At 42.2% G+C, this 24,662-nt stretch overlaps 1 protein-coding gene across 1 annotated transcript in view; it reads right to left on the bottom strand.

The window, feature by feature from the left end:
- Positions 1-5,773: 5,773 nt before the first annotated feature.
- Positions 5,774-24,662, bottom strand: part of LOC110302341 (transcription factor BTF3 homolog 4-like) — a 144,399-nt gene continuing 125,510 nt past the window's right edge. The window contains 5 exon segments of the mRNA XM_085828313.1: positions 5,774-5,847; positions 10,726-11,039; positions 18,457-18,512; positions 18,515-18,668; positions 22,054-22,124. Coding sequence (XP_085684439.1) covers positions 5,774-5,847; positions 10,726-11,039; positions 18,457-18,512; positions 18,515-18,668; positions 22,054-22,124 — 669 coding nt within the window.

Genomic DNA, 24,662 nt, shown 5'->3' with positions numbered 1-24,662 from the left:
GTATAAAAAGCTGTGTTTATGATATGTGCTTTCAATGTGAGGATGGAGGATGCGGAGACAGACGGATCCCTGAGGCTTGCTGACCAGTCAGCCTAACCAATTTGGCGAGTTGCAAGTTCCAGTGAGAGGATGTGTCTCAAAAACAAATGACAAAAGAAAAAGTGAACAAAGACTCCAGAGCATTTGCCCTGTGGCCTATATGTGCACATACGCTGTCTCTCTCTCTCGCTCTCTCTCTCTCTCTCTCTCTCTCTCTCTCTCTCTCTCTCACACACACACACACACACACACACACACAAGTACAAAATGACTTAGTCATTGAGTCATATAGTAAATTTTTGTGTGTATGATATATACATGTACATGCGCATGTATGTGTATGCATGTACCTGTCTGTGGGTACTGTGAGTACACGCTAAGGGTGGATGTCACAAATGTTCATTTTCACCTTTTATTTTATTTGGGATAGGATCTCTTATTCACCGCCAGGCTAGCTGGGCCATACCTTCTGGGGATTCTCCTGTCTCTGCCTTCTGTGTTGTTGTAGAAATGCTGAGATTATATGTGTATGCGACTTCATCTGGCTTCAAGTGGTTCTGGGGATCTGAACGCTACTCCTTGTCTGTGGGCCCCACATGTACTTCCCACTGAGTCATTTCTCTAGACCATGGAGTAGTTTTCCCCCTGGTCAACCAGCACCTAATTAAGCATAAAAGGTGTCTTAGTTAGGGTTTGAATTGATGTGCTAAAGCATCATGACCAAAAGCAACCTGATGAAGGATTTGTTTATTCCAGCTTACAGCTGGTTTCACATTGCAATTCATCACTAAGAAGTCAGGGCAGGAACTCAAATGGTGCAGGAACCTAGAGGCAGGTGCTGATGCAGAGGCCACAGGGAGTGTTATTTACTGGCCTGCTTTCTATGGCTTGCTTAGTCTGCTTCATTACCCTGGGCCACCAGCCAGGAGGTGTCACCATGTAAGATAAGGTGGACCCTCCCCTGTCAATCTCTAATTAAGAAAATGCAATGTAGACATGCCTGCAGGTCAATCTGGTGGGGCTACTCTCTCAACCTTCAGTCCCTCTTTCTCCATGACACCACCTTGTGCCAGGTTGACATGAGTCTGACCAGCACAGAAGGTATCCCATGGTGGAGCTGTGGGAACTCATGACATCTGAGAAACAGCTCCAGATTTGGAATGCTTGGGGTGGATGCCCATTAATATAGGAGCACCTAACTCCCACCAACTAACCCTCAAAGCAGAGTTGAATGGAAGAATTAAAATGTATGGTGACCAGAGCATGCAGGGAGATGAGGGAAAGTAAAAGGTAGCTACCACATTAATGCATTGTCTTCCTGCTTCTCTCAGTTACAATGCTAAGGGCCTGCCATCATCTAATTTAATCCTGATGAGGGGCCTATGATGCAGACGTTAGCTATGTTTACTCTCCTTTGCTCTCCTTTCCTTTTCTGTTTTCTTTCTTTCTTTTCCTTTTTTCCTTTTTTTGTGGTTGGAGTAGGTGGTGATTCAGGAGATATATATATATATATATACTTATACATATACACATACACACACACATACACATGCACACACACATACACACACATACATACACACACATACACATACACATGCACACACACATACACACACACATACACACACACACACACATACACACACACACACACATACACACACACATATTCTTAGAGATGTCTTAGAGGTGGTTACCTCAAATTCACAGAGATCCTTCTGCCTCCTTAATGCTGGGATTAAAGGAATACAGCACCATGCCCAGCTAGCTCTATTTTCTGACCATGGAAAATAAGATTCATGGCCATTAATTAAGTTACACAAGGTTACAGAAATAATTAGCAGCAGAGTGATGTTTCAGAGATAACTGTTCACATAAACTAGGCACCCAATGCAAAAAGTTATAGCTATGAATAGTTATAGCTACTATGGAAACAATATTTTCATTCTTCAAAAAATTAAAAATAGAATATCCATGTATCTCACCAAAGCACATTCTGGGTAGCTAGCCAGATGAAATAAAATGTAACTTAAAGAAACGTTTGTACACCTACACTGATAGTAACATTGTTTGTAAAAACCCAAAGAGAACAAACTAAGTGTCCTAACAGAGTAATCTTTCTCTTTCTTTCTTTCTTTCTTTCTTTCTTTCTTTCTTTCTTTCTTTCTTTCTTTCTTTCTCTCTCTCTCTCTCTCTCTCTCTCTCTCTCTCTCTCTCTCTCTCTCTCTCTCTCTCTCTCCCTCCCTCCCTCCCTCCCTCCCTCCCTCTCTCTCCTATAATTTATACATATATACATATATATATATATATATATATATACACTCAATATTATTTACTCTTAAAATGGGAGATTCTGACACATGCTACAGTATGAAGGAAATGTAAGGGCAAACACTGTATGGTTTTACTTCCATATGTTACCAAGAATGGTTAAACTCCTAGATGTGGGAGTAGAGTGTTTTCTAGGGAATGGGGTTGGAGTGAACATGAAATTGCTGTTTAATGAATAAAGATATCTAGTTTGGGGACACAAAATTCATGGTATAGAATTACATAGGAACTATGAAAGGGAAAACGCTGTAGTGGTGAATGTTGGTGATGGCTCCACACTGATGTAAATCTGCTCAATATGTTGAAGTATATACCTACAAATGACAAAAGCAATATACTTTATTCATATTTTATTGTGACTTAAAATGTACTTACCCACCCCTGCTATCAAGTTCTTACAAGTTATATTACATGCCACCTGCTACTACAAAATACCAAGAACTCAATTACTTATAAGCAGAAAGAATATATTAAGCACTCTGGAGCCTGACGGGGGAGGGGCACAAGCTAAAGGCATAGAAAAATCCAGGGTGGGGGAAGCTTACCACGTCCTATTGAAGGCACTTCACTGCTGTGTCTTCACATGGTGTGAAGTTGTCAGTTGCTCTCAATCTGGTTTCTAAAGGCACCAGTTCCATTCATGAAAATAGAACTCTCATGACTGTATCACTTCTAAAAAAGCCACGCCTCTTAATACTATCACATAGCTATGTCATTTTCCAACATGTGGATTTGAGGGGATTCCAGCATTCTAGAGACTGCACTGGATCATGGATGACCAATCAGTTACTACATTTCCCAGGTCTCCTAGACTCCAGCAGGGCCATGAGAATACTTCTTACTGTCACTACATGGTACAGAATTACCTAGGAACTATGAAAGGGGAAATGCTGCTTAATATAAGGCACTGTAGTTTAGCAATTTATTATCTAAATGATACAAAGAGATTCATTCCCTTTCATATCTAACCTAAAAATGAGACTAAAAATGAAGAGGAGGGTAAGAAACGCTGCCTGGGAAGATCGAAAATCTACAAGATGGCCCTGGAAATCTACAGCACATGGGAAAGCTGTGTGTAGAGCTGGAGAAGAGGACAATCCACTCCCTTGGGATATTCTAACCTTGTTCCATAAAATAGCCACCGTGGTCCACTGTGCAGAACTTTTAACCTAGGGGGAAGAAAACTAAGACAGCTTCTGGATTGCAAAGGAGAAAGAGGGTAGTGATGGTCCCACCAAGGAACTCGGTGCTCATAAATGGACAGCGCCAACAATCATTCGTAAGAACAAAATAGTGAACCCTCCGGGTACTTGCGAGTGACACTTTCATGTCTGCATTCCTCGGATATGCAGCTTTTTAGCTTACTTCTAAGGTGCCTGATGTCTTGTATAAACCACCTCTATTTAGGCCACAGGGAGTTAGAGAACACAAAAGAATTAGTGAACACTGACTTCACATTATAAGAAGGTGATGTACATGACACGTTCCCCATCCCCAAGAAGGATACTTTGTTGGCCTCACAGCTTCTGCCAGCAGAATAGCATGTCCATTGCTATGTAAGCTATTTATAGTCTCTGCTCAGAGGGCTTGTGGATTTAGCATAAAATAACAAATGAGGCATTTAAGTAAGGTAGAATTAGGAGAGGAATTGACTTCAAGTAAAAGCGAGAAGGCGTGAGAGCAGGCTGCCAGAGCCCTGAGAAGATCCAGAGCGGTCTTTCTCGTGTATGACCCCACGGTGCTTGGGAAGGAAGCTGGAAGCACAGAGAAGTACATGGTACCACTGAAGGACATACACATGCAGTAGCTTTCAGAGAGAGAAGCTGTAAAATACTCGATGTTCTCAGGATTCCTGACTCTGGAGTGCAGTGCACAGGAAAGTAAGTTAGCAATGGAGGCTCCTCCAGCAACAGATGGTTTTCTCAGACAGGCAGTTACTGTAATAAGCAGAGGTCTAACATAAAGATAGATTTTTATCCCAGATTGAATTAACATTTGCACCTGAAGTTCGTAGCCTGTTTAGTAGACACTGGGTTAACAGTGGGCAGGTATTGGTATAGTTGCCCAGGTAAATCATGGCCGAATGATGTGATGTCAGAAACTCTGATTCCATTGTGTGGCCTCATCCTCTGTAACATGAACTAAAACACCCCAGTGCTAAAACAACTCAAGTTCTGCTCAGGTAAATATGAGGCATAAAGACATTCACTAAGTTTGGATGAGGCACCAAAAGCGTCTAAATTTCTGAGGGGAGTAGAACACTTCACAGTGAGAAATACCACAAGCAGTGAAGCAGGATGGTGTCACTCATACAGTCTCTCAGGGTACAAAATAAACAGAATTTCTAGTTACAGCCAGAGGCTGTTCTTGGTCCTCCTTTATTCCCTCTTCTAGGGAGAACCCATTAGCCTTGGGGTAGAAAGTGCTAGAACAATACTCAAAATTCTTGTAGGCTACATCTAACAATATTGACATTGCTCAAAACTGGGAACAAATTGATCATTTAAATGCATTTATTTATTCCATTAAAATAGTAATTACATACATTACATGCTAACATTTTAAACATTTTAAAGACAATTTTAAAAGCCTAATCTCCAACATCAAAAAATTGCTAAGGAAAGTGATATGTTGTATATTTTGTAAATCTGTTTTGTGCTTAACTTATGAGAAAACATTTAGATTATCAAAACTGCTTCTACAGTCAATCTATTAACATGCATCATTTAGTTGATGGGTATGAAGGAAATATATTTCTTACAAATATATTACTATTTTCTTTTGGAAATAATATTAAACAGATTTATTTGATTTTACCCTAAAATTCACCAAATGATAGGTTCTTACAAGCTAATTGTGTGTGTAATCGGAAAATGTGTCACTGAGCTCATCGGGCTTAATTACATTAAAATCTACAAGTGTCTTCTGAACACAGAGTGGGTCACTTACCCAGGCTAATCCTCTGATATCATGGACTGAACGTTTGAAAGATATTAATCCCTTGAGATGTGAAGATGTTCCAGGTGGTGACAACATACCATTATCTACTCTCAACAATGCCCATTTAACATCACCACCTAAATATGACAAAGGAGCCAAGCCAGTGGCAGATAGGAGCTCAATTTTCACGTAAAAAGCTGAACCGTTCATCACTGGCAACAAAGAAAACAAAAACTGTCAGTTCCTTTTCCTTAAGACAAAGGCTTACTTTGTTCATTTTTGGGGGAAAAAATCTGCCAAATACTCAAATCTAAATAACTGTAATTAACATAGCAGTCACACATTGAAGTAAAAGCCTGTGTGCGGGCTCTGTTTCCCCAGAACCCAGTGACTGAAATGAAGGCACCAAACATTGGCTAAGGATTCACAATGACTCCTCCACCTCTAGCTCTGTTTCCTACTAGTTTTGTGATTTGCCGAACACCATGGCTTCCTCCATGTAAAACACAGTTGGTGTAATGAGAGCAGCCACCTCTGTGGATGTTGGAAAGAGTTCATGAACAAATACCTGATAACTGTCAGAATGGCCCCTGGCACATTGATGGTGCTGTTAGCTCTTGATACCGTCCACTAAAAAGTAACGTTAATATTAATCCTTTGCTTCAATGATATATTAAGTGTTCATCATATAATAAACATTTATTAAATAAATTTGAAGAAAATAAGATGGTTGGGGCTAGAGAGATGACTCAGCAGTTAAGAACATTGCCTACTTATAGCGAAGCCAAGTTTGGTTCCCAGCACCTCATGACAGCTCATAACCATCTGTAACTCCAGTTTGAGGGGGTCTAATACCCTTTCCTAGTCTCAACACTTCATACACACATGGTACACAGACATGCATGCCAGTAAAACACTCTTACAAATAAAATAACTAAATGTTTTTATTATAAAAGACAAAAGCTAAATGCCTAGTTTATCACCTAAAACAGATAGCTCCTGTGAATTCTGACATGTTGAGTTTGCAACAGACGCTGAATCCTACCTTCAATAGTTAATGTCTGTAGAAGTTGATTTTACACAGTTAAATTAGCAAGGGGGTTAGACTGATAAGATGTCAGGAAGAGTCTAGAAGGAGAACAATGAAGGAGCCAGGCTCTGGGGACCAGCAAACATGGGTCCAAGTGTAAGACATATTATTTCCTGAGGGGCTGGTGATAGGGCAATTCTGAGGAATGTGGATAATTGATCAGAAACAGTAAAGTCTCAGTAAAGATGCTGATTTCAGTTAGTGAGAGCGCATGGACTGGAGAAGTGGGGGAACAGTGAGATCACCAGGATGTAAGATCGAAAATAATGAGGTCTCACTTAGGGTTTTAATAGCAAGAAGACGGGAAACCTGAGGAAGGATGAAAGGGTAAATTCTCCAAGAGCTGGTGAGTATTGCTTCCGCATTGAGGTGGCCTTCTATGCTCTTCGCAGAGGCATGAAAAGGGGCTAAAGAGCACAAATAAAATAAATAAATAAAATGAGGTTTGCCCGGTAGGTTTGAGGTAAAAGACAGGAGACAGAGACAGACAGAGAGAGACAGACAGAGAGAGACAGAGAGACAGAGAGAGACTCTTCTATTGTAACCCAGGAGTCTCTGGAACATCAAGGAGAGGCAGATGCTGATCAGAACTGGAGACTCGGATCTGAGACTCGGTGGCTCATGAGTAGTCATGGCAACCACAATCGGAAGGCGATCACCTTGTGAAAGCATTTGGCCATGACCAAGGACACAGCACCTGCTTCCCAATGGACAAGTTGAGGAAGAAAAGCCTCCCTGAGAAAAAGGATGTGACCCTCCTGAGGGAAAAGGATGTGGTCCTCTCTGGAAGGGAAATGATGTGGTCCTCCCTGAGAGAAAGAGATGCATTCTTCCCTGAGGGAAAGGATGTGATCCTCCCTAGGAGAAAAGGTGCATCTCTAATAACTTCACTTAGTCTCAAGACCTAACAATAGGCATATCCCTCTCTCCCTTTCTAGTCCTCTGCCTTATCTCAAGCTCTGGGGTTGTGCTTTGGGTTACCCTTGTAAGAGCAACGCCTTACCTGAAATCCTACCTCACTCCCTTCTCACCTCAAGGCTCCCATTTCCTTCATGAAGATTTTAAGTTGCTCCACTAAGTTAAACCACAAGCAAACCCAAAGGCACAGTAACCAGTGGAGTAATGCAGGCACCCGCAGCAAGCAGCCTGGTGGCATCTGCGCTTGGCAGACTGTCCCTCCCAGGGCACCCAAAATCACATTAAGCCTCTCCCGTGTGCATTTGCAACCCTCCATGGAGGCAAATGCAAAAGCAGAGATGACAAGAACAGAAGGCAGCAAATGGAATATAAAATGTGGCTCCATCCCAATTCCACCCCCTCTTCCAGGAGGAGGGAAGACTGGGGAGGTGGTGAGGTATTTTAGGGCAGATGATTCCCCAGATATACAGAGCCTGGGAGTCCATTGTTTCCCACCTGGTGTACAGTATTGTCCTGGTCTCCAGGCAAAGCAGGAAATTAAAAAAAAAAAATCACCACAAGACAGACTAAACCATCTGTATGTGTGGGACACTGAAGATTCTCAGGTGGGATAACTATATATCTACGGGATAAAATTAAACCACTTACATATTCATAAATTCCAGAATTTGAAAAGTAGACTCCAGCACACACCAGGTATTCTGGCTGTTGAATTGGAATACTTCTTCAGGACCTACTCTTGAAAGTTTAAGTACAGAGCTTTGCAACTGGAAGATCCAGGTGACAACCTGCGCTTGAACTCAGAGAGGAGTACATAGTCTCTAGTGACTCAAGAAGTCCAGAGGAGCTGTGGACAAAGGTTGGAGTGGGAGTGGGTTTATGTGCAGGCCTGGTCCAGATTGTAGACCCCAACAGAAAACCATGGCTCTGGAAAGGGGATGTAACTGAGAGCAGCCAATGAGATAGAGCTGCTACTCAGCAAACCCAGCCTCTTTCATAGACTCCAACATCGACCAATCAGGACTGCCCTTATTTATATAGTTAGATGTTGCATGCATAGTGTCTCACAAAATGGACACCAACACAGCCCACACCTTACAGAAGAGGTCTTTTGCTACCATGACCACATTGCCTTTTGGCACAATCCTAAACAAGCTTGCCTTTTTTTTTTTCTACTCTGCTCTCAATTTCTTAGTTAACCACAAAGTGTAGGAAGGGAGCAAGACAGACATACAGTTACTAAATTTACAGCCTGTGCTGTGCTTCTGTGGCCTTTGGACTCTTTCATTGACACACTTCTTTTATCGATGCTTCTAATCTGTCTGTATGGTTCAGAACACTGCCTGGGGGAGACCACAGACTCTTCTCTTGATTTGTGCAGCTTAAGGCGAATGCATTCCTTTTCCAGCTCCTTCCCTAGGGAGTTAGATCTCGGATACTGTGTTAGAAAGCCAGCTGAGTACTGGCATGCATTTATGTACCGGATAAATAAAAAACATTATCATGCACTTGTGTAACATACAGGTGTCTGCTCACCCTAAGTTCTCATTTCAGAAAGCTTGCGTACATTTTGGACATAGAGAAGCCAATAGCCTACCTGATGTGCTACTTCGATACGTCCATGCTTCGTGGCTGGATTTGCTGTCTGCTCCCAGGTCTATATTTAAATTTGACTAAAGCTTGCTGGTGATTACTGCTTCCCCTGGTTCTCATTGAGATCCTGGCTCCTACTCATAAAGGCTTCAGTTCAAATTGTCACTAAAATTGCTGGGTATTAACATTAAGAATGGAGCAATTAAGACTGTGGATATTCTGGCTTGCTTTTCATTCTCACCTAGAGCCTACTGACTCTGAAACAAGGGGACCACATATGCTGGATACTGAGGGCAGACTTGGAATTCTGGGAATGCAGAGATTATAAAGAGTTCATTCCTTTCTCTCCCTTCTGCTTTTTCTCCTCAGTAATGTCCAGCAGAGATTACTGTGTGTCTAGAAGGTATCAGAAAGTTACTATCGCAGCTACTGGGGTCACAGTAGTGAGCCTGGCCAACCAGAGCCCCTCTCTCCAGAAGTTCACCTTTATTCAGACAACAGTGAGTGTTATGAAATTAATAGGGGGGGCATGAGAGAGGGTGGGTGAGATAGATAGGGTGGGAAGGGAAGGGCTCTCTCAAGATTTGACATTTAAACTGAGAACTGAACAGGAAGAAGGACAGTGGGGCTGGAGAGATGGCTCAGAGGTTGAGAGCACTGTCTGTTCTTCCAGAGGTCCTGAGTTCAATTCCCAGCAACCACAGGATGGCTCATAACCATTTATACTGAGATCTGCTGCCCTCTTCTGGCCTCCAGGCATATATGCAGGCAGAATGCTGTATACATAATGAATAAATCGATCTTAAAAAAAGGGGGGGGGGCATTGTGATGTTTGAGGGAATGAATTCTCCAATTAAAGACAATGAGGAATTCAAAGATCCTGAAGTGGGGAATAATATCTAAGGAGTTGAGGGTATCAAAGGGATCCCTGCATGCTTTTGTGCTCTGCAACAGAGAGCAGCATAGAATGAAGTCAGCTTGAGGGGAAGATACCATCTCACTGGATAACATGGAAACCAAATATACTGATGAGTTTAAAATTTATCCAGGCATGGTAGCTCACACCTTTAGTTCCAGCACTCTGATAGCCATGGCAGATGGATCTCTGTAAGTTTGGAGCCAGTGTAGACTACATAGCAAGTTCTAGAACCACAAGGACGACATAATAAAGAAACCCTATCTCAAAATAAATTTTTTTCAGAATGTAAAATATAAGGAGCTGGGATCATATCTTGTGGTATATGACTTGCCTAGCATGCATGAGACTCTGGTTCTGGCCTCTGGTACCTAAAAGAAAATGAATTTGCCCTGTGCTCTCATGAGAAATGACTGGGGTGCTGGCTGGAGCGGGCGATGTAACCTGACTTGCATTTTTTTTTAACTAGGCAAAGAATTTTATTAACCTTTTCCAAACTTTATTTCTAGGCTTCTTCAGCCTAATTTTCCACAAAGAACGAATTAGGTAAAAGCAAAAACTGAAAAGAGCAGCAGTGTCTGGGGCCTTGGAATTAAAAATATTAGCGATCTAGATTCTATCAGATTCATAAACAAAAAGATTAAAAAGCAGTCATGATATAAACCAGCAGCTCCTGTAACTTCTGCAAGTGTCACCTTCTTAAGAAGGTGCCTCAGAGCCGGGCGTGGTGGCGCACGCCTTTAATCCCAGCACTCGGGAGGCAGAGGCAGGTAGATTTCTGAGTTCAAGGCCAGCCTGGTCTACAAAGAGAGTTCCAGGCCAGCCAGGGCTACACAGAGAAACCCTTTCTCGAAAAACCAAACACAAACAAACAAAAAAGAAGGTGCCTCAATACCATTTGCCTTGTTCTTAAAAGCGTCATCAAAATTCTCCACCAGATCTGGAACTCCTTCCTCCTCCTCTCCAGGAGCAAGTCGTGCTTTTCTGTCCGTGGATTGTCTGGGCAGAGCTTCTTCCGGTCTCCTTAAACTACTCAGACCGGCTGCACCGAGCTGCTTTAGGATGCTAGGAAGCATGTCTGTCAGCCGCTTTGTCTCAGCGTGGCCTGCAATGGTGAAAGTGTTCACTGCCAGAGACGCCTGAACTTTAGAGTTGTTAAAATGAAGCACTGTTCCTTGGTTTGTAAACGTGTTTACCTCTTCAATACCCCTAACTTCTTTTCTTTTTTTTTTTTTTTTTTTTGCCTTTGAATTTTATTTGTTCAGATGGTGTCTTAGTCAGGGTTTCTATTCCTGCACAAACATCATGACCAAGAAGCAAGTTGGGGAGGAAAGGGTTTATTCGGCTTACACTTCCATACTGCTATTCATCACCCAAGGAAGTCAGGACTGGAACTCAAGCAGGTCAGAAAGCAGGAGCTGATGCAGAGGCCATGGAGGGATGTCCTTTACTGGCTTGCCTCCCCTGGCTTGCTCAGCCTACTCTCTTATAGAACCTAAGACTACCAGCCCAGGGATGGTCCCACCCACAAGGGGCCTTTCCCCCTTGATCACTAATTGAGAAAATGCCTTACAGTTGGATCTCATGGAGGCATTTCCTCAACTGAAGGTCCTTTCTCTGTGATAACTCCAGCTGTGTCAAGTTGACACAAAAATAGCCAGTACAATTGACGCCTTGTCAACTTGACACACAAACACATCACTAGTAAGCCTCAACCCTTACATTCTTATTCATCCCCAAGATCTAAATAAAAGTCCCACAGTCTTTACATATTCTTAAAATTTCAATCTCTTTAAAATATCCATCCTCTTTTAAAATCCAAAGTCTTTTTACAATTAAAAGTCTCTTAACTGTGGGCTCCACTAAAACAGTTTCTTCCTTCAAGAGGGAAAATATCAGGGCACAGTCACAATCAAAGCAAAAATCAATCTCCAACCGTCCAACGTCTGGGATCCAATTCACGATCTTCTGGGCTCCTCCAAGGGCTTGGGTCACTTCTCCAGCCATGCCCTTTGTAGCACACACATCGTCCTCTGGGCTCCAGATGCCTGTACTCCACTGCTGCTGCTGCTCTTGGTGGTCATCTCATGGTACTGGCATCTCCAAAACACTGCATGACCCCTTCAGTCCTGGGCCTTCAATTACAACTGAGGCTGCACCTTCACCAATAGCCTTCCATGGCCTCTCACAGTGCAGAGCCTCAGCTCCTCTGCATGACCCCTTCATGCCTTCAAAACCAGTACCACCTGGGTGACCCTTACACGTTACCAAGTCCCACTGCAGAAGGAGTACAACCTTGCCAATCTCTGGAACACAGCCTCTTTGTGCTTTCAGAAAACACTTCCCAGAAGATGTCACCTCAACGATGCTGGTCTCTTCTTTTTTTTTTAATTTTTAATATTTTTATTACATATTTTCCTCAATTACATTTCCAATGCTATCCCAAAAGTCCCCCATAGCGCCCCCCATTTCCCTACCCACCCATTCCCATTCTTTTGGCCCTGGCATTCCCCTATATTGGGGCATATAAAGTTTGCAAGTCCAATGGGCCTCTCTTTCCATTGATGGCCGACTAGGTCATCTTTCAATACATATGCAGCTAGAGACAAGAGCTCCGGGGTTCTGGTTAGTACATCATGTTGTTCCAACAATAGGGTTGCAGATCCCTTTAGCTCCTTGGGTACTTTCTCTAGCTTCTCCATTGGGATCCCTGTGATACATCCAATAGCTGACTGTGAACATCCACTCCAGTGTTTGCTAGGCCCCGGCATCGTCTCACAAGAGACAGCTATATTTGGGTCCTTTCAGCAAAATCTTGCTAGTGTATGCAATGGTGTCAGCGTTTAGAAGCTGATTATGGGATGGATCCCTGGATACGGCAGTCTCTAAATGGTCCATCCTTTCATCACAGCTACGAACTTTGTCTCTGTAACTCCTTCCCTGGGTGTTTTGTTCCCAATTCTAAGAAGGTGCACAGTGTCCACACTTTGGTCTTCATTCTTCTTGAGTTTCATGCGTTTAGCAAATTGTATCTTATATCTTGGGTATCCTAAGTTTTGGGCTAATATCCACTTATCAGTGAATACATATTGTGTGAGTTCTTTTGTGATTGTGTTACTTCACTCAAGATGATGCCCTCCAGGTTCATCCATTTGGCTAGGAATTTCATAAATTCATTCTTTTTAATAGCTGAGTAGTACTCCATTGTGTAAATGTACCATAATTTCTGTATCCATTCCTCTGTTGAGGGACATCTGGGTTCTTTCCAGCTTCTGGCTATTATAAATAGGGCTGCTATGAACATAGTGGAGCATGTGTCCTTTTTTACCGGTTGGGACATCTTCTGGATATATGCCCAGGAGAGGTATTGCTGGATCCTCCGGTAGTACAATGTCCAATTTTCTGAGGAACCGCCAGACTGATTTCCAGAGTGGTTGTACAAGCTTGCAATCCCACCAACAATGGAGGAGTGTTCCTCTTTCTCCACATCCTCGCCAGCATCTGCTGTCACCTGAATTTTTGATCTTAGCCATTCTGACTGGTGTGAGGTGGAATCTCAGGGTTGTTTTGAGTTGCATTTCCCTGATGATTATGGATGTTGAACATTTTTTCAGGTGCTTCTCTGCCATTCGGTATTCCTCAGGTGAGAATTCTTTGTTCAGTTCTGAGCCCCATTTTTTAATGGGGTTATTTGACTTTCTGGAGTCCACCTTCTTGAGTTCTTTATATATATTGGATATTAGTCCCTTATCTGATTTAGGATAGGTGAAGATCCTTTCCCAATCTGTTGGTGGTTTTTTTGTCTTATTGATGGTGTCTTTAGCCTTGCAGAAGCTTTGTAGATTCATGAGGTCCCACTTGTCAATTCTCCATCTTACAGCACAAGCCATTACTGTTCTATTCAGGAATTTTTCCCCTGTGCCCATATCTTCAAGGATTTTCCCAGTGGGAAAACTCTATAAGTTTCAGTGTCTCTGGTTTTATGTGAAGTTCCTTGATCCACTTAGACTTGACCTTAGTACAAGGAGATAGGAATGGATCAATTCCCATTCTTCTACATTTTAACAACCAGTTGTGCCAGCACCATTTGTTGAAAATGCTGTCTTTCTTCCACTGGATGTTTTTAGCTCCCTTGTCGAAGATCAAGTGACCTTAGGTGTGTGGGTTCATTTCTGGGTCTTCAATTCTGTTCCATTGGTCTATTTGTCTGTCACTATACCAGTACCATGCAGTTTTTATCACAATTGCTCTGTAGTAGAGCTTTAGGTCCGGCATGGTGATTCCACCAGAGGTTCTTTTATCCTTGAGAAGAGTTTTTGCTATCCTAGGTTTTTTGTTATTCCAGATGAATTTGCAGATTGCACTTTCTAATTCGTTGAAGAATTGATTTGGAATTTTGATGGGGATTGCATTGAATCTGTAGATTGCTTTTGGCAAGATAGCCATTTTTACAATGTTGATCCTACCAATCCATGAGCATGGGAGATCTTTCCATATTCTGAGATCTTCTATAATTTCTTTCTTCAGAGACTTGAAGTTTTTATTATACAGATCTTTCACTTCCTTAGTTAGAGTCACGCCAAGATATTTTATATTATTTGTGACTATTGAGAAGGGTGTTGTTTCCCTAATTTCTTTCTCAGCCTGTTTATTCTTTGTGTAGACAAAGGCCATTGATTTGTTTGAGTTAATTTTATATCCAGCTACTTCACTGAAGCTGTTTATCAGGCTTAGGAGTTCTCTGGTGGAATTTTTAGGGTCACTTATATATACCATCATATCATCTGAAAAGAGTGATATTTTGACTTCATCTTTTCCAATTTGTATCCCTTTGATCTCCTTTTGTTGTGGAATTGCTCTGGCTAGGACTTCAAGTACAATGTTGAATAGGTATGGAGAAAGTGGACAGCCTTGTCTAGTCCCTGATTTTAGAGGGATTGCTTCAAGCTTCTGACCATTTACTTTGATGTTGGCTACTGGTTTGCTGTAGATTGCTTTTATCATGTTTAGGTATGGGCCTTGAATTCCTGATCTTTCCAAGACTTTTATCATGAATGGGAGTTGGATCTTGTCAAATGCTTTTTCCGCATCTAACGAGATGACCATGTGGTTTTTGTCTTTGAGTTTGTTTATATACTGGATTACGTTGATGGATTTCCGTATATTGAACCATCCCTGCATCCCTGGGATGAAACCTACTTGGTCAGGATGGATGATTGTTTTGATGTGTTCTTGGATTCGGTTAGCAAGAACTTTATTGAGGATTTTTGCATCAATATTCATAAGGGATATTGGTCTGAAGTTTTCTCTCTTTGTTGGGTCTTTTTGTGGTTTAGGTATCAGAGTAATTGTGGCTTCATAGAATGAGTTGGGTAGAGTACCTTCTGTTTCTATTTTGTGGAATAGTTTGTGAAGAACTGGGATTAGATCTTCTTTGAAGGTCTGATAGAACTCTGCACTAAACCCATCTGGTCCTGGGCTTTTTTTAGTTGGGAGACTATTAATGACTGCTTCTATTTCTTTGGGGGATATAGGGCTGTTTAGATCATTAACCTGATCTTGATTCAACTTTGGTACCTGGTATCTGTCTAGGAACTTCTCCATTTCATCCAGGTTCTCCAGTTTTGTTGAGTATAGCCTTTGGTAGAAGGATCTGATGGTGTTTTGGATGTCTTCAGGATCTGTTGTTATGTCTCCTTTTTCATTTCTGATTTTGTTAATTAGGATGCTTTCCCTGTGCCCTCTAGTGAGTCTGGCTAAGGGTTTATCTATCATGTTGATTTTCTCAAAGAACCAGCTCCTTGATTGGTTGATTCTTTGAATAGTTTTCTTGTTTCCACTTGGTTGATTTCGCCCCTGAGTTTGATTATTTCCTGCCGTCTACTCCTCTTGGGTGAATTTGCTTCCTTTTGTTCTAGTGCTTTTAGGTATGTTGTCTAGCTGCTAATGTGTGCTCTCTCTAGTTTCCTTTTGGAGGCACTCAGAGCTATGAGTTTTCCTCTTAGAAATGCTTTCATTGCGTCCCATAAGTTTGGGTATGTTGTGGCTTCATTTTCATTGAACTCTAAAAAGTCTTTAATTTCTTTCTTTATTCCTTCCTTGACCAAGGTATCATTGAGAAGAGTGTTGTTCAGTTTCCACGTGAATGTTGGCTTTCTATTATTTATTTTGTTATTGAAGATCAGCCTTAGTCCATGGTGATCTGATAGGATGCATGGGACAATTTCAATATTTTTGTATCTGTTGAGGCCTATTTTGTGACCAATTATGTGGTCAATTTTGGAGAAGGTACCATGAGGTGCTGAGAAGAAGGTATATCCTTTTGTTTTAGGATAGAATGTTCTGTAGATATCTGCCAGATCCATTTGATTCATAATTTCTCTTAGTTTCTCTGTGTCCCTCTTTAGTTTCTGTTTCCATGATCTGTCCATTGGTGAAAGTGGTGTGTTGAAGTCTCCCACTATTATTGTATGAGGTGCAATGTGTGCTTTGAGATTTACTAAAGTTTCTTTAATGAATGTGGCTGCCTTTGTATTTGGAGCATAGATATTCAGGATTGATAGTTCCTCTTGGAGGATTTTACCTTTGATGAGTATGAAGTGTCCCTCCCTGTCTTTTTTAATGACTTTGGGTTGGAAGTCAATCTTATCAGATATTAGAATGGCTACTCCAGCTTGTTTCTTCATACCATTTGCTTGGAAAATTGTTTTCCAGCCTTTCATTCTGAGGTAGTGTCTATCTTTTTCTCTGAGATGAGTTTCCTGTAAGCAGCAAAATGTTGGGTCTTGTTTGTGTAGCCAGTTTGTTAGTCTATGTCTTTTTATCGGGGAGTTGAATCCATTGATATTAAGAGATATTAAGGAAAAGTAATTGTTGTTTCCTGTTATTTTTGTTATTAAAGTTGGCATTCTGTTCTTGTGGCTGTCTTCTTTTAGGTTTGTTGAGGGATTACCTTCTTGTTGTTTCTAGAGCGTGGTTCCTGTCCTTGTATTGTTTTTTTTTGTTATTATCCTTTGAAGGGCTGGATTCGTGGAGAGATAATGTGTGAATTTGGTTTTGTCGTGGAATACTTTGGTTTCTCCATCTATGTTAATTGAGAGTTTGGCTGGGTATAGTAGCCTGGGCTGGAATTTGTGTTCTTTTAGTGTCTGTATAACATCCGTCCAGGATCTTCTGGCTTTCATAGTCTCTGGTGAAAAATCTGGTGTAATTCTGATAGGCTTGCCTTTATATGTTACTTGGCCTTTTTCTCTTACTGCTTTTAGTATTCTATCTTTATTTAGAGCATTTGTTGTTCTGATTATTATGTGTCGGGAGGTATTTCTTTTCTTGTCCAGTCTATTTGGAGTTCTGTAGGCTTCTTGTATGTTCATGGGCATCTCTTTCTTTAGATTTGGGAAGTTTTCTTCTATAATTTTGTTGAAGATGTTTGCTGGTCCTTTGAGTTGAAAATCTTCATTCTCATCCACTCCTATTATCCATAGGTTTGGTCTTCTCATTGTGTCCTGTATTTCTTGGATGTTTTGAGTTAGGATCTTTTTGCATTTTACATTTTCCTTGATTGTTGTGCCGATGTTCTCTATGGAATCTTCTGCACCTGAGATTCTCTCTTCCATCTCTTGTATTCTGTTGCTGATGCTGGTATCTATGGTTCCAGATTTCTTTCCTAGGGTTTCTATCTCCAGTGTTGCCTCATTTTGGGTTTTCTTTATTGTGTCTACTTCCCTTTTTAGGTCTAGTATGGTTTTGTTCATTTACATCATCTATTTGGATTTGTTTTCCTGTTTTTCATTAAGGACTTCTACCTGTTTGATTAGGTTATCCTGTTTTTCTTTAAGGATTTGTAACTCTTTAGCAGTGTTCTCCTGCAATTCTTTAAGGGATTTTTGTGCTTCCTCTTTACTGTCTTCTACCTGTTTACCAGTGTTCCTTTGTATTTCTTTAAGTGTGTTATTAAAGTCCTTCTTGAAGTCCTCTACCATCATCATGAGATATGCTTTTAGATCCGTGTCTAGCTTTTCCGGTGTGTTGGGGTGCCCTGGACTGGGCGAAGTGGGAGTGCTGGGTTCTGATGATGGTGAGTGGTCTTGGTTTCTGTTAGTAAGATTATCACGTTTACCTTTCGCCATCTGGTAATCTCTGGGGTTAGTTGTTGTCGTTGTCACTGTTTAAAGATTGGAGCAGAAGCTGTGTTCCACTCACCAGCAGTCTCAAATTCCTGTGGCGGGGGTAGTGGGTAGCTGGCAGTACCCCGGTGCTGGTCCAGCCGGAAGAGGCCTGTGGTCCTACTCAGGCCGGTTTTCTGCTTCCCTAACTAATGCAGTCTCAGGTCCCGTGCGCAATTGGATTGGAGCAGAAGCTGTGTTCCACTCACCAGAAGTCTTAAGATCCTGTGGTGGGTGTTGTGGGTAGCTGGCGAGTGTCAGCCGACCCTGCGCCCTAGCTACCCCGGTGCTTTTCTAACCGGAAGAGGCTTGTGGCCCTACGTAGGCCGGATTTCTGCCTCCCCAGCCAAAGCAGTCTCAGGTCCTGCGTGATTGGACTGGAGCAGAAGCTGTGTTCCACTCACCAGCAGTCTCAAAATCCTGTGGCGGGGGTCGTGAGTAGCTGGCGGGTGTCAGCCGACCCTGCGCTCTCTACCCCTAACTTCTTTAAGGAGAACTACAGTTTGGTTGGTTTTTGTTTTCGTCTGCTGCGGCTGTTCTGTGAACCACTTCCTTTCTATGAGCAGTTCCTTTCCCATCAATGAGCACTTGTGCCTGAAGTCTGGAGATTTTTTTTCCTGACTTAGGAACATTCCTTTCATCTTGCCCGAGTAGAAACAGGCCATGTGGGAGACTAGGGTTCAAGATCAGGGGGTCTCGGGCAGACCAGCAGAGATAAGGCACACACACACACACACACACACACACACACACGGGGACACAAGATGACAGCTCCTGACTTGCATTTTTTTAAAATATATTTTTATTAGATATTTTCTTCATTTACATTTCAAATGCTATCCCCTTTTCTAGTTTCCCCTCTGAAAATCCCCTATCCCCTCCCCCCTCCCCCTGCTCCCCAATCCACCCACTCCTGCTTCCTGGCCAAACATTCCCCTGTACTGGGGCATAGAATCTTCTTAAGATCAAGGGCCGCTCCTCCCACTGATGCATATGCAACTAGAGACATGAGTCCCACCATGTGTTTTCTTTGATTGGTGGTTTAGTCCCAGGGAGCTCTGGGGGTACTGGTTAGTTCATTTTGTTGTTCCTCCTATAGGGTTGCAGACCCCTTCAGCTCCTTGGGTACTTTCTCTAGCTCCTTCATTGGGGACCCTTTGTTCCATCCAATAGATGACTGTGAGCATCCACTTCTGTATTTGCCAGGCACTGGCATAGCCTCACAGGAGACAGCTATATGAGGGTCCTGTCAGCAAAATCTTGCTGGCTTATGCAATAGTGTCTCGGTTTGGTGGTTGTTTATGGGATGGAGCTGGGTGGAGAATGGACTAGAAAAAACAGACTCATCATTTCATAGTCATTCTTAGTGCTAGAGACAAAATAATAATCTGGAGAAATCTCGACCCTGTTTCTTCATGGTGGCCAAAGCTCGTCTCTAACCTAAGGCATAGAGTTTGGTCCCATGTAGTGGTCCAAGAGGATGGAAGTGGATCTTGATGACAATTCCAGAGTGAGAAGCTTCCTGGGTGTGTGGATCTGGCATGTGAACCTTTTAAAAGTACTCCTATTCTAAACTTACCTGCATTTTAACTCCCACAACAGTCTCAAGCCGCCTCCTCCTCCTCCTCCTCCTCCTCCTCCTCCTCCACACATCACTCAAACTCAGCTTCCTGTTAGAACCATACAGAAAATCTTTAAAGATCAATATCCAGTCTGTGCCATTCTGCCATTAAATCAAAATCTTGGACTTGGGTCTCAGTACTTTTCTTAATGCCACTCCACATGATTCCACAGGGAAGCAAGGTTGCTACTAGCTCACAAAAATGGCCATGTCAGACCCCTCTGATAGTGATGACATGTAGCATGGGACAGTGGGACACATGCTCTCCCACTGCTGGATCCCTGGAGAGCCTGGGGGAAAGGCTGTGATGAGCTCTTGAGTGACAGGCACATTGTGAAGCCTGAATGCACATAAGCTCACACACAAGGGTCCTGCAGTCAGCAGCATCTTACTCTGTAGTGGGCTGCCCAGATTTGCCAAAGGAAACTAGAGAACCATTGCCTTCTTAGGGGGGATTTTGAAGACCTTGACAAACTCTAAATAATTTTTTAAAAATTAGAAACAAAGGATGATTTCATTCCGATAGGATGCCTGTGCAGCTAGCTCCATAAAGATAGATGCCACCCCTGCTCTGAGCGCCTGACATCCCACAGAGCCCAAAATGTAAAAGCTAACACATCTTGTCAAGCTCTAAAATAAGGGAAGCAGCTTGCCCACTTTTCTATTTAGTTGCTCTGCATTTGTTATGCTTAACTGCGAAGGTTTTTTTTTTCTTAAGGTAAAGAAAGGAAGGAGAGAAGAAGGAGGAAAGTAGGAGCAAGGGAAGGGTAGCAAAATTAACCATGATGAAGTAAAGGGCAGAACCTTGGTGAAGTGAGCTAGGGCTATCAAGTCTTTCATTTTGTCCGGAGTGTTGATTTGTTTCTTAATAATACAGGAAAGCAGACGCAACACCGGAGAATCAGAAAAAAACAAAACAAAGCAAAACACCTTTTTATAGACTTTTCCACACATTTAGCACTTAATTACATTCTTTCTTATATGATATTATGTCATTACAGGTGTACTGATGTTTCTGAATCTGGAACACACTTGCGTTGCAGTTTTACTAGCACCTGTTCACGGGATCTCGTTGCCTCCACATCACAGATCTGCTCTCAATAGCTCACCTAAGACTTGTGATTTTATGTTTGTTCCTTGTCCCCTAGTGTCCACTCTTCTTCTTCTCTGTGTGAATAGACCCTCCAAAGGAAGCAGAAGGCCCTTAGTAACAGTGGAATTGTGGAATCTCGAAAGCAGGTTGTCAGGAGTCTTAGTAAATAAAGCCCGTGGGTTGTTCGGCTTGCTTAGGTTGATATTCCCTGTGTTAAGATGCAGACACCTACAAGAAGCAGGTGGACACTGTATCAAGCAGAGCTTAGTGAGTCAGACCTCTGAAGCAGAAGGAGCCATAAAGTTGCTGGAGTAGAGGTGACGGATGAATTTCGCCACTCAGGTTGGAGTGCTGGAGTACATTGACTAGCAGGAATAGTTACAGCCCTCAGATGAGCAAGAGAGCCTTCAGCAGGCAAAAATGCCATCCTTAGCAACCTGGAGTGGGACATGGGAAAGGCAAACACCATCAGCTCTGGTGAAGAGCAATGGGGATGGGATTGTCCACAGAGAGTACTTAGTGACTGCTAGCTAGAACTGTCTGGTGCTGAGGCTGGCCCTAGAACTACCTGAGGTCCTAGCCTGGCTATGGACCTACGAGAGGGGACAAAACGGGAGCTCTCTCATTCACAGTGAGACTCACTGCACCTAAGAACCTGAGATGCTGGTGAGACTTAAAGCTTGAGCCTCAGCTTCTGCTACAAGGATGAGCTCAGAAACACAGATCACAGTGAGAAAAATAAACCAGAAGAAAACGACAACTATTGGACTTTTTCTCTCATCTGTGGACTCTGAACTGCACACAAACACATGCACACACAGTCATTCACACACGCATGTACACAATCATATCACATGAATGTACAAGGGGAAGGGATGATTCTTTGGAAAAGAACAGGAAATGTAAAACAGGAAAAAGGTAATGGGAGGTGAGCGTAGTCAAACAATACACAGGAACAAAGACGCCATTACAAAATCCAACATCTTCTACAACAAGAATACAGCAATATTTATTCTATGCTATAATAAAATGTTTTAAAATGCCAATTTTTGCCCCTAAAACAAGGTCATGAGAAGTCCCTAAATTAGGTAGATTGTTTGTATTTTAGTCCAGGGGAGTTAAAGACATACGTGGTCCTCTCTGTTGCTTTAACTTTTAGTAAATTTGTGTTTTTTAGCAAGCATTTAAGAAACCACCGAAGCTTCTCCATTGCATTTGTATTTTCTATTTAGGCTCTGTTGATAATCTCTTGGCCCTGCATTTGCAAGGAAGGGGGTAAAAGGATGGTACCCTGTGGGCATCTATGTCTGGCTCTGTTAATAACTATGTTCCATTTCTCATTACAGGCTGACATTTTCAAAGCCAAAAGCTGTTCTACAGTCCATTAGCCTCTTGCACCGGGCTGGGACTGAGCTCTATAACAAAGAGAAAGTAAGATTGGAAAAATCACGTGAGACCAAAATGGCAGGAGCAAGGTGCAAAGTTTAATAAGGTCAGCTCCTTTGTCTGCTGGCACCTGGAACTTGAGAGGCAGTCACTTTCCAGAAAGATCAGAAGAATCCTACAAAAAGCAGGAAAGGGTTGGCTTGCCCTGGGTGCTCTGCATGTCCAATACCTGGCTGGGTTTCTAGTTATCAGCTATCAGTTATCACTGAAGTGTTTTTGCATAATTGACAGCCACCAAATTTCAGTGGCATACAGGAGTAAGGTGCTAAGTTCACACACATGGGGCTGGTGTGGGCTGGACTGGGCCCAAAACAGGTGATTGGACATAGATTTGCCCCTTGTTGGGGTAAATAAACACTACACAGAATAAGACTCTTCACACCACTGTATGAGGGACATGGAAGCCTGCTGTCAAGCCCTGTTCACGTGCCAAGCCCAGCCTCACAGTTGATGGAGTATGTTCTTCCCATGGAAGTGGCAGAAGAGGAAACCAACTTGGAAATGGCTTGTCTACAGCAAGAGCCACCTTAATCTGGTCCATTTCAAGAGTAACAGAATTGTTACCAAGGTGATCAAGGACGGGTGATGGTGCTTCTATGACCTTGATCACTTACCTTCATACATGTAGATAGAACAGTGAACTCATAGCACCTTTCTAAGATATATTTGGAATATTCATTAGAAACTTCTTATTGACTGACCTTCTAAAAGTTTTGGTGTGTATAGTTTGTTGTGTAAAGTTGCCCATCTCTCATCCTGAGTGAGGTAACACAATCACAAAGGAACTCACACAATATGTACTCACTGATAAGTGGATATTAGCCCAAAACTTAGGATACCCAAGATATAAGATACAGTTTGCTAAACACATGAAACTCAAGAAGAATGAAGACTGAAGTGTGGACACTATGCCCCTCCTTAGAATTGGGAACAGAACACCCATGGGAGGAGTTACAGAGACAAAGTTTGGAGCTGTGACGAAAGGATGGACCATCTAGAGACTGCCGTATCCAGGGATCCACCCCATAATCAGCTTCCAAACGCTGACACCATTGCATTCACTAGCAAGATTTTGCTGAAAGGACCCAGATATAGCTGTCTCTTGTGAGACTATGCCAGGGCCTGGCAAACACAGAAGTGGATGCTCACAGTCAGCTAGTGAATGGATCACAGGGCCCCCAATGGAGGAGCTGGAGAAAGTACCCAAGGAGCTGAAGGGATCTGCAACCCTATGGGTGGAACAACATTATAAACTAACAAGTACCCCGGAGCTCTTGACTCTACCTGCATATGTATCAAAAGATGGCCTAGTCGGCCATCACTGGAAAGAGAGGCCCATTGGACATGCAAACTTTATATGCCCCAGTACAGGGGAACGCCAGGGCCAAAAAAATGGGAATGGGTGGGTAGGAAAGTGTGGGGGAGGGTATGGGGGACTTTTGGGATAGCATTGGAAATGTAATTGAGGAAAATATGTAATAAAAAATATTTAAAAGAAAAAAGAAAAAAAAAGTTGCCCATCTCACTTTTACATTAACAAACGACTAACAACAACTATAATGGATTGGCTGGATAAAGTACATGACATCAGGATGATCAGGTGTGCCTTGCCGTATTTAAGACATAAAAGCAGACTATTTAAAGACACGGAGTAAAACTGCCAATATACTTGGTTGGTACAAACAGCCTGTTGTAAGACAGTGGGTATGCTGTTCCAATTCTGTCTTTTAAGTGTCAAGCTGTAGATGTTCACGGTAAGATTTAATGGGGGGGGGTGGAGGGGGAGGTTGGTGAGACTTCCATGGTTGAGAGCATCTATTTCTCTTCCACAGTACTGAGATTGGTTTCCAGGACCCATCTCACAACAGCCTACAACTCCAGCTCCAAGGAGATCTGACATCCTCTTTCAGTCTCCATGGACACACACACACATAACTTTAAAAGATTATTCATGAATCTAAGTCTAAAATAAAATAGTAACCTATATGTAGACACAATTTCCCTTTAAGATCCATTCAGCTTGTTACGGTCTAATATTTGGTGTAACTCCAAAAGTCTTAGGTTGAAACAACACTTCTGAGATAGCATTATGGGGGAGGAGGGGAGACTTTGAGGTATCGTTAAATCATAAGATCTTTTTTCTCATAAATAGAGGATAAAATACAAAGGGATCTGCCTGTTCCCTTTATAAAAAGAAAATTAGAGGACTCATCTGGCCCTTTCACCATGTGAAGTGTAACAAGAAAGTCTAGTCATAGAAACAGACCTGACTGATGCTGATACCTTGATTTTGAACTTGCTGGCTTTTTAAACTTTTTAAAAAACATTTTCCATATATAAAATACAACTCCTGTCCTATATTTCCCACCTCCCTACATCCTTATGATCTCTCTCTCTCTCTCTCTCTCTCTCTCTCTCTCAAAACACACAAATAACACATACATGCGCGCACACACACTAATAAAAATCAAAATTAGCAATCAAAGACCATTAGGACAAAATATGAC

This window comes from Mus caroli, unplaced genomic scaffold (assembly GCF_978045245.1).
Source record: "Mus caroli unplaced genomic scaffold, Mus_caroli_1 scaffold_11, whole genome shotgun sequence".
Taxonomy (NCBI): domain Eukaryota; kingdom Metazoa; phylum Chordata; class Mammalia; order Rodentia; family Muridae; genus Mus; species Mus caroli.
This window is presented reverse-complemented; position numbering and strand designations above follow the sequence as displayed.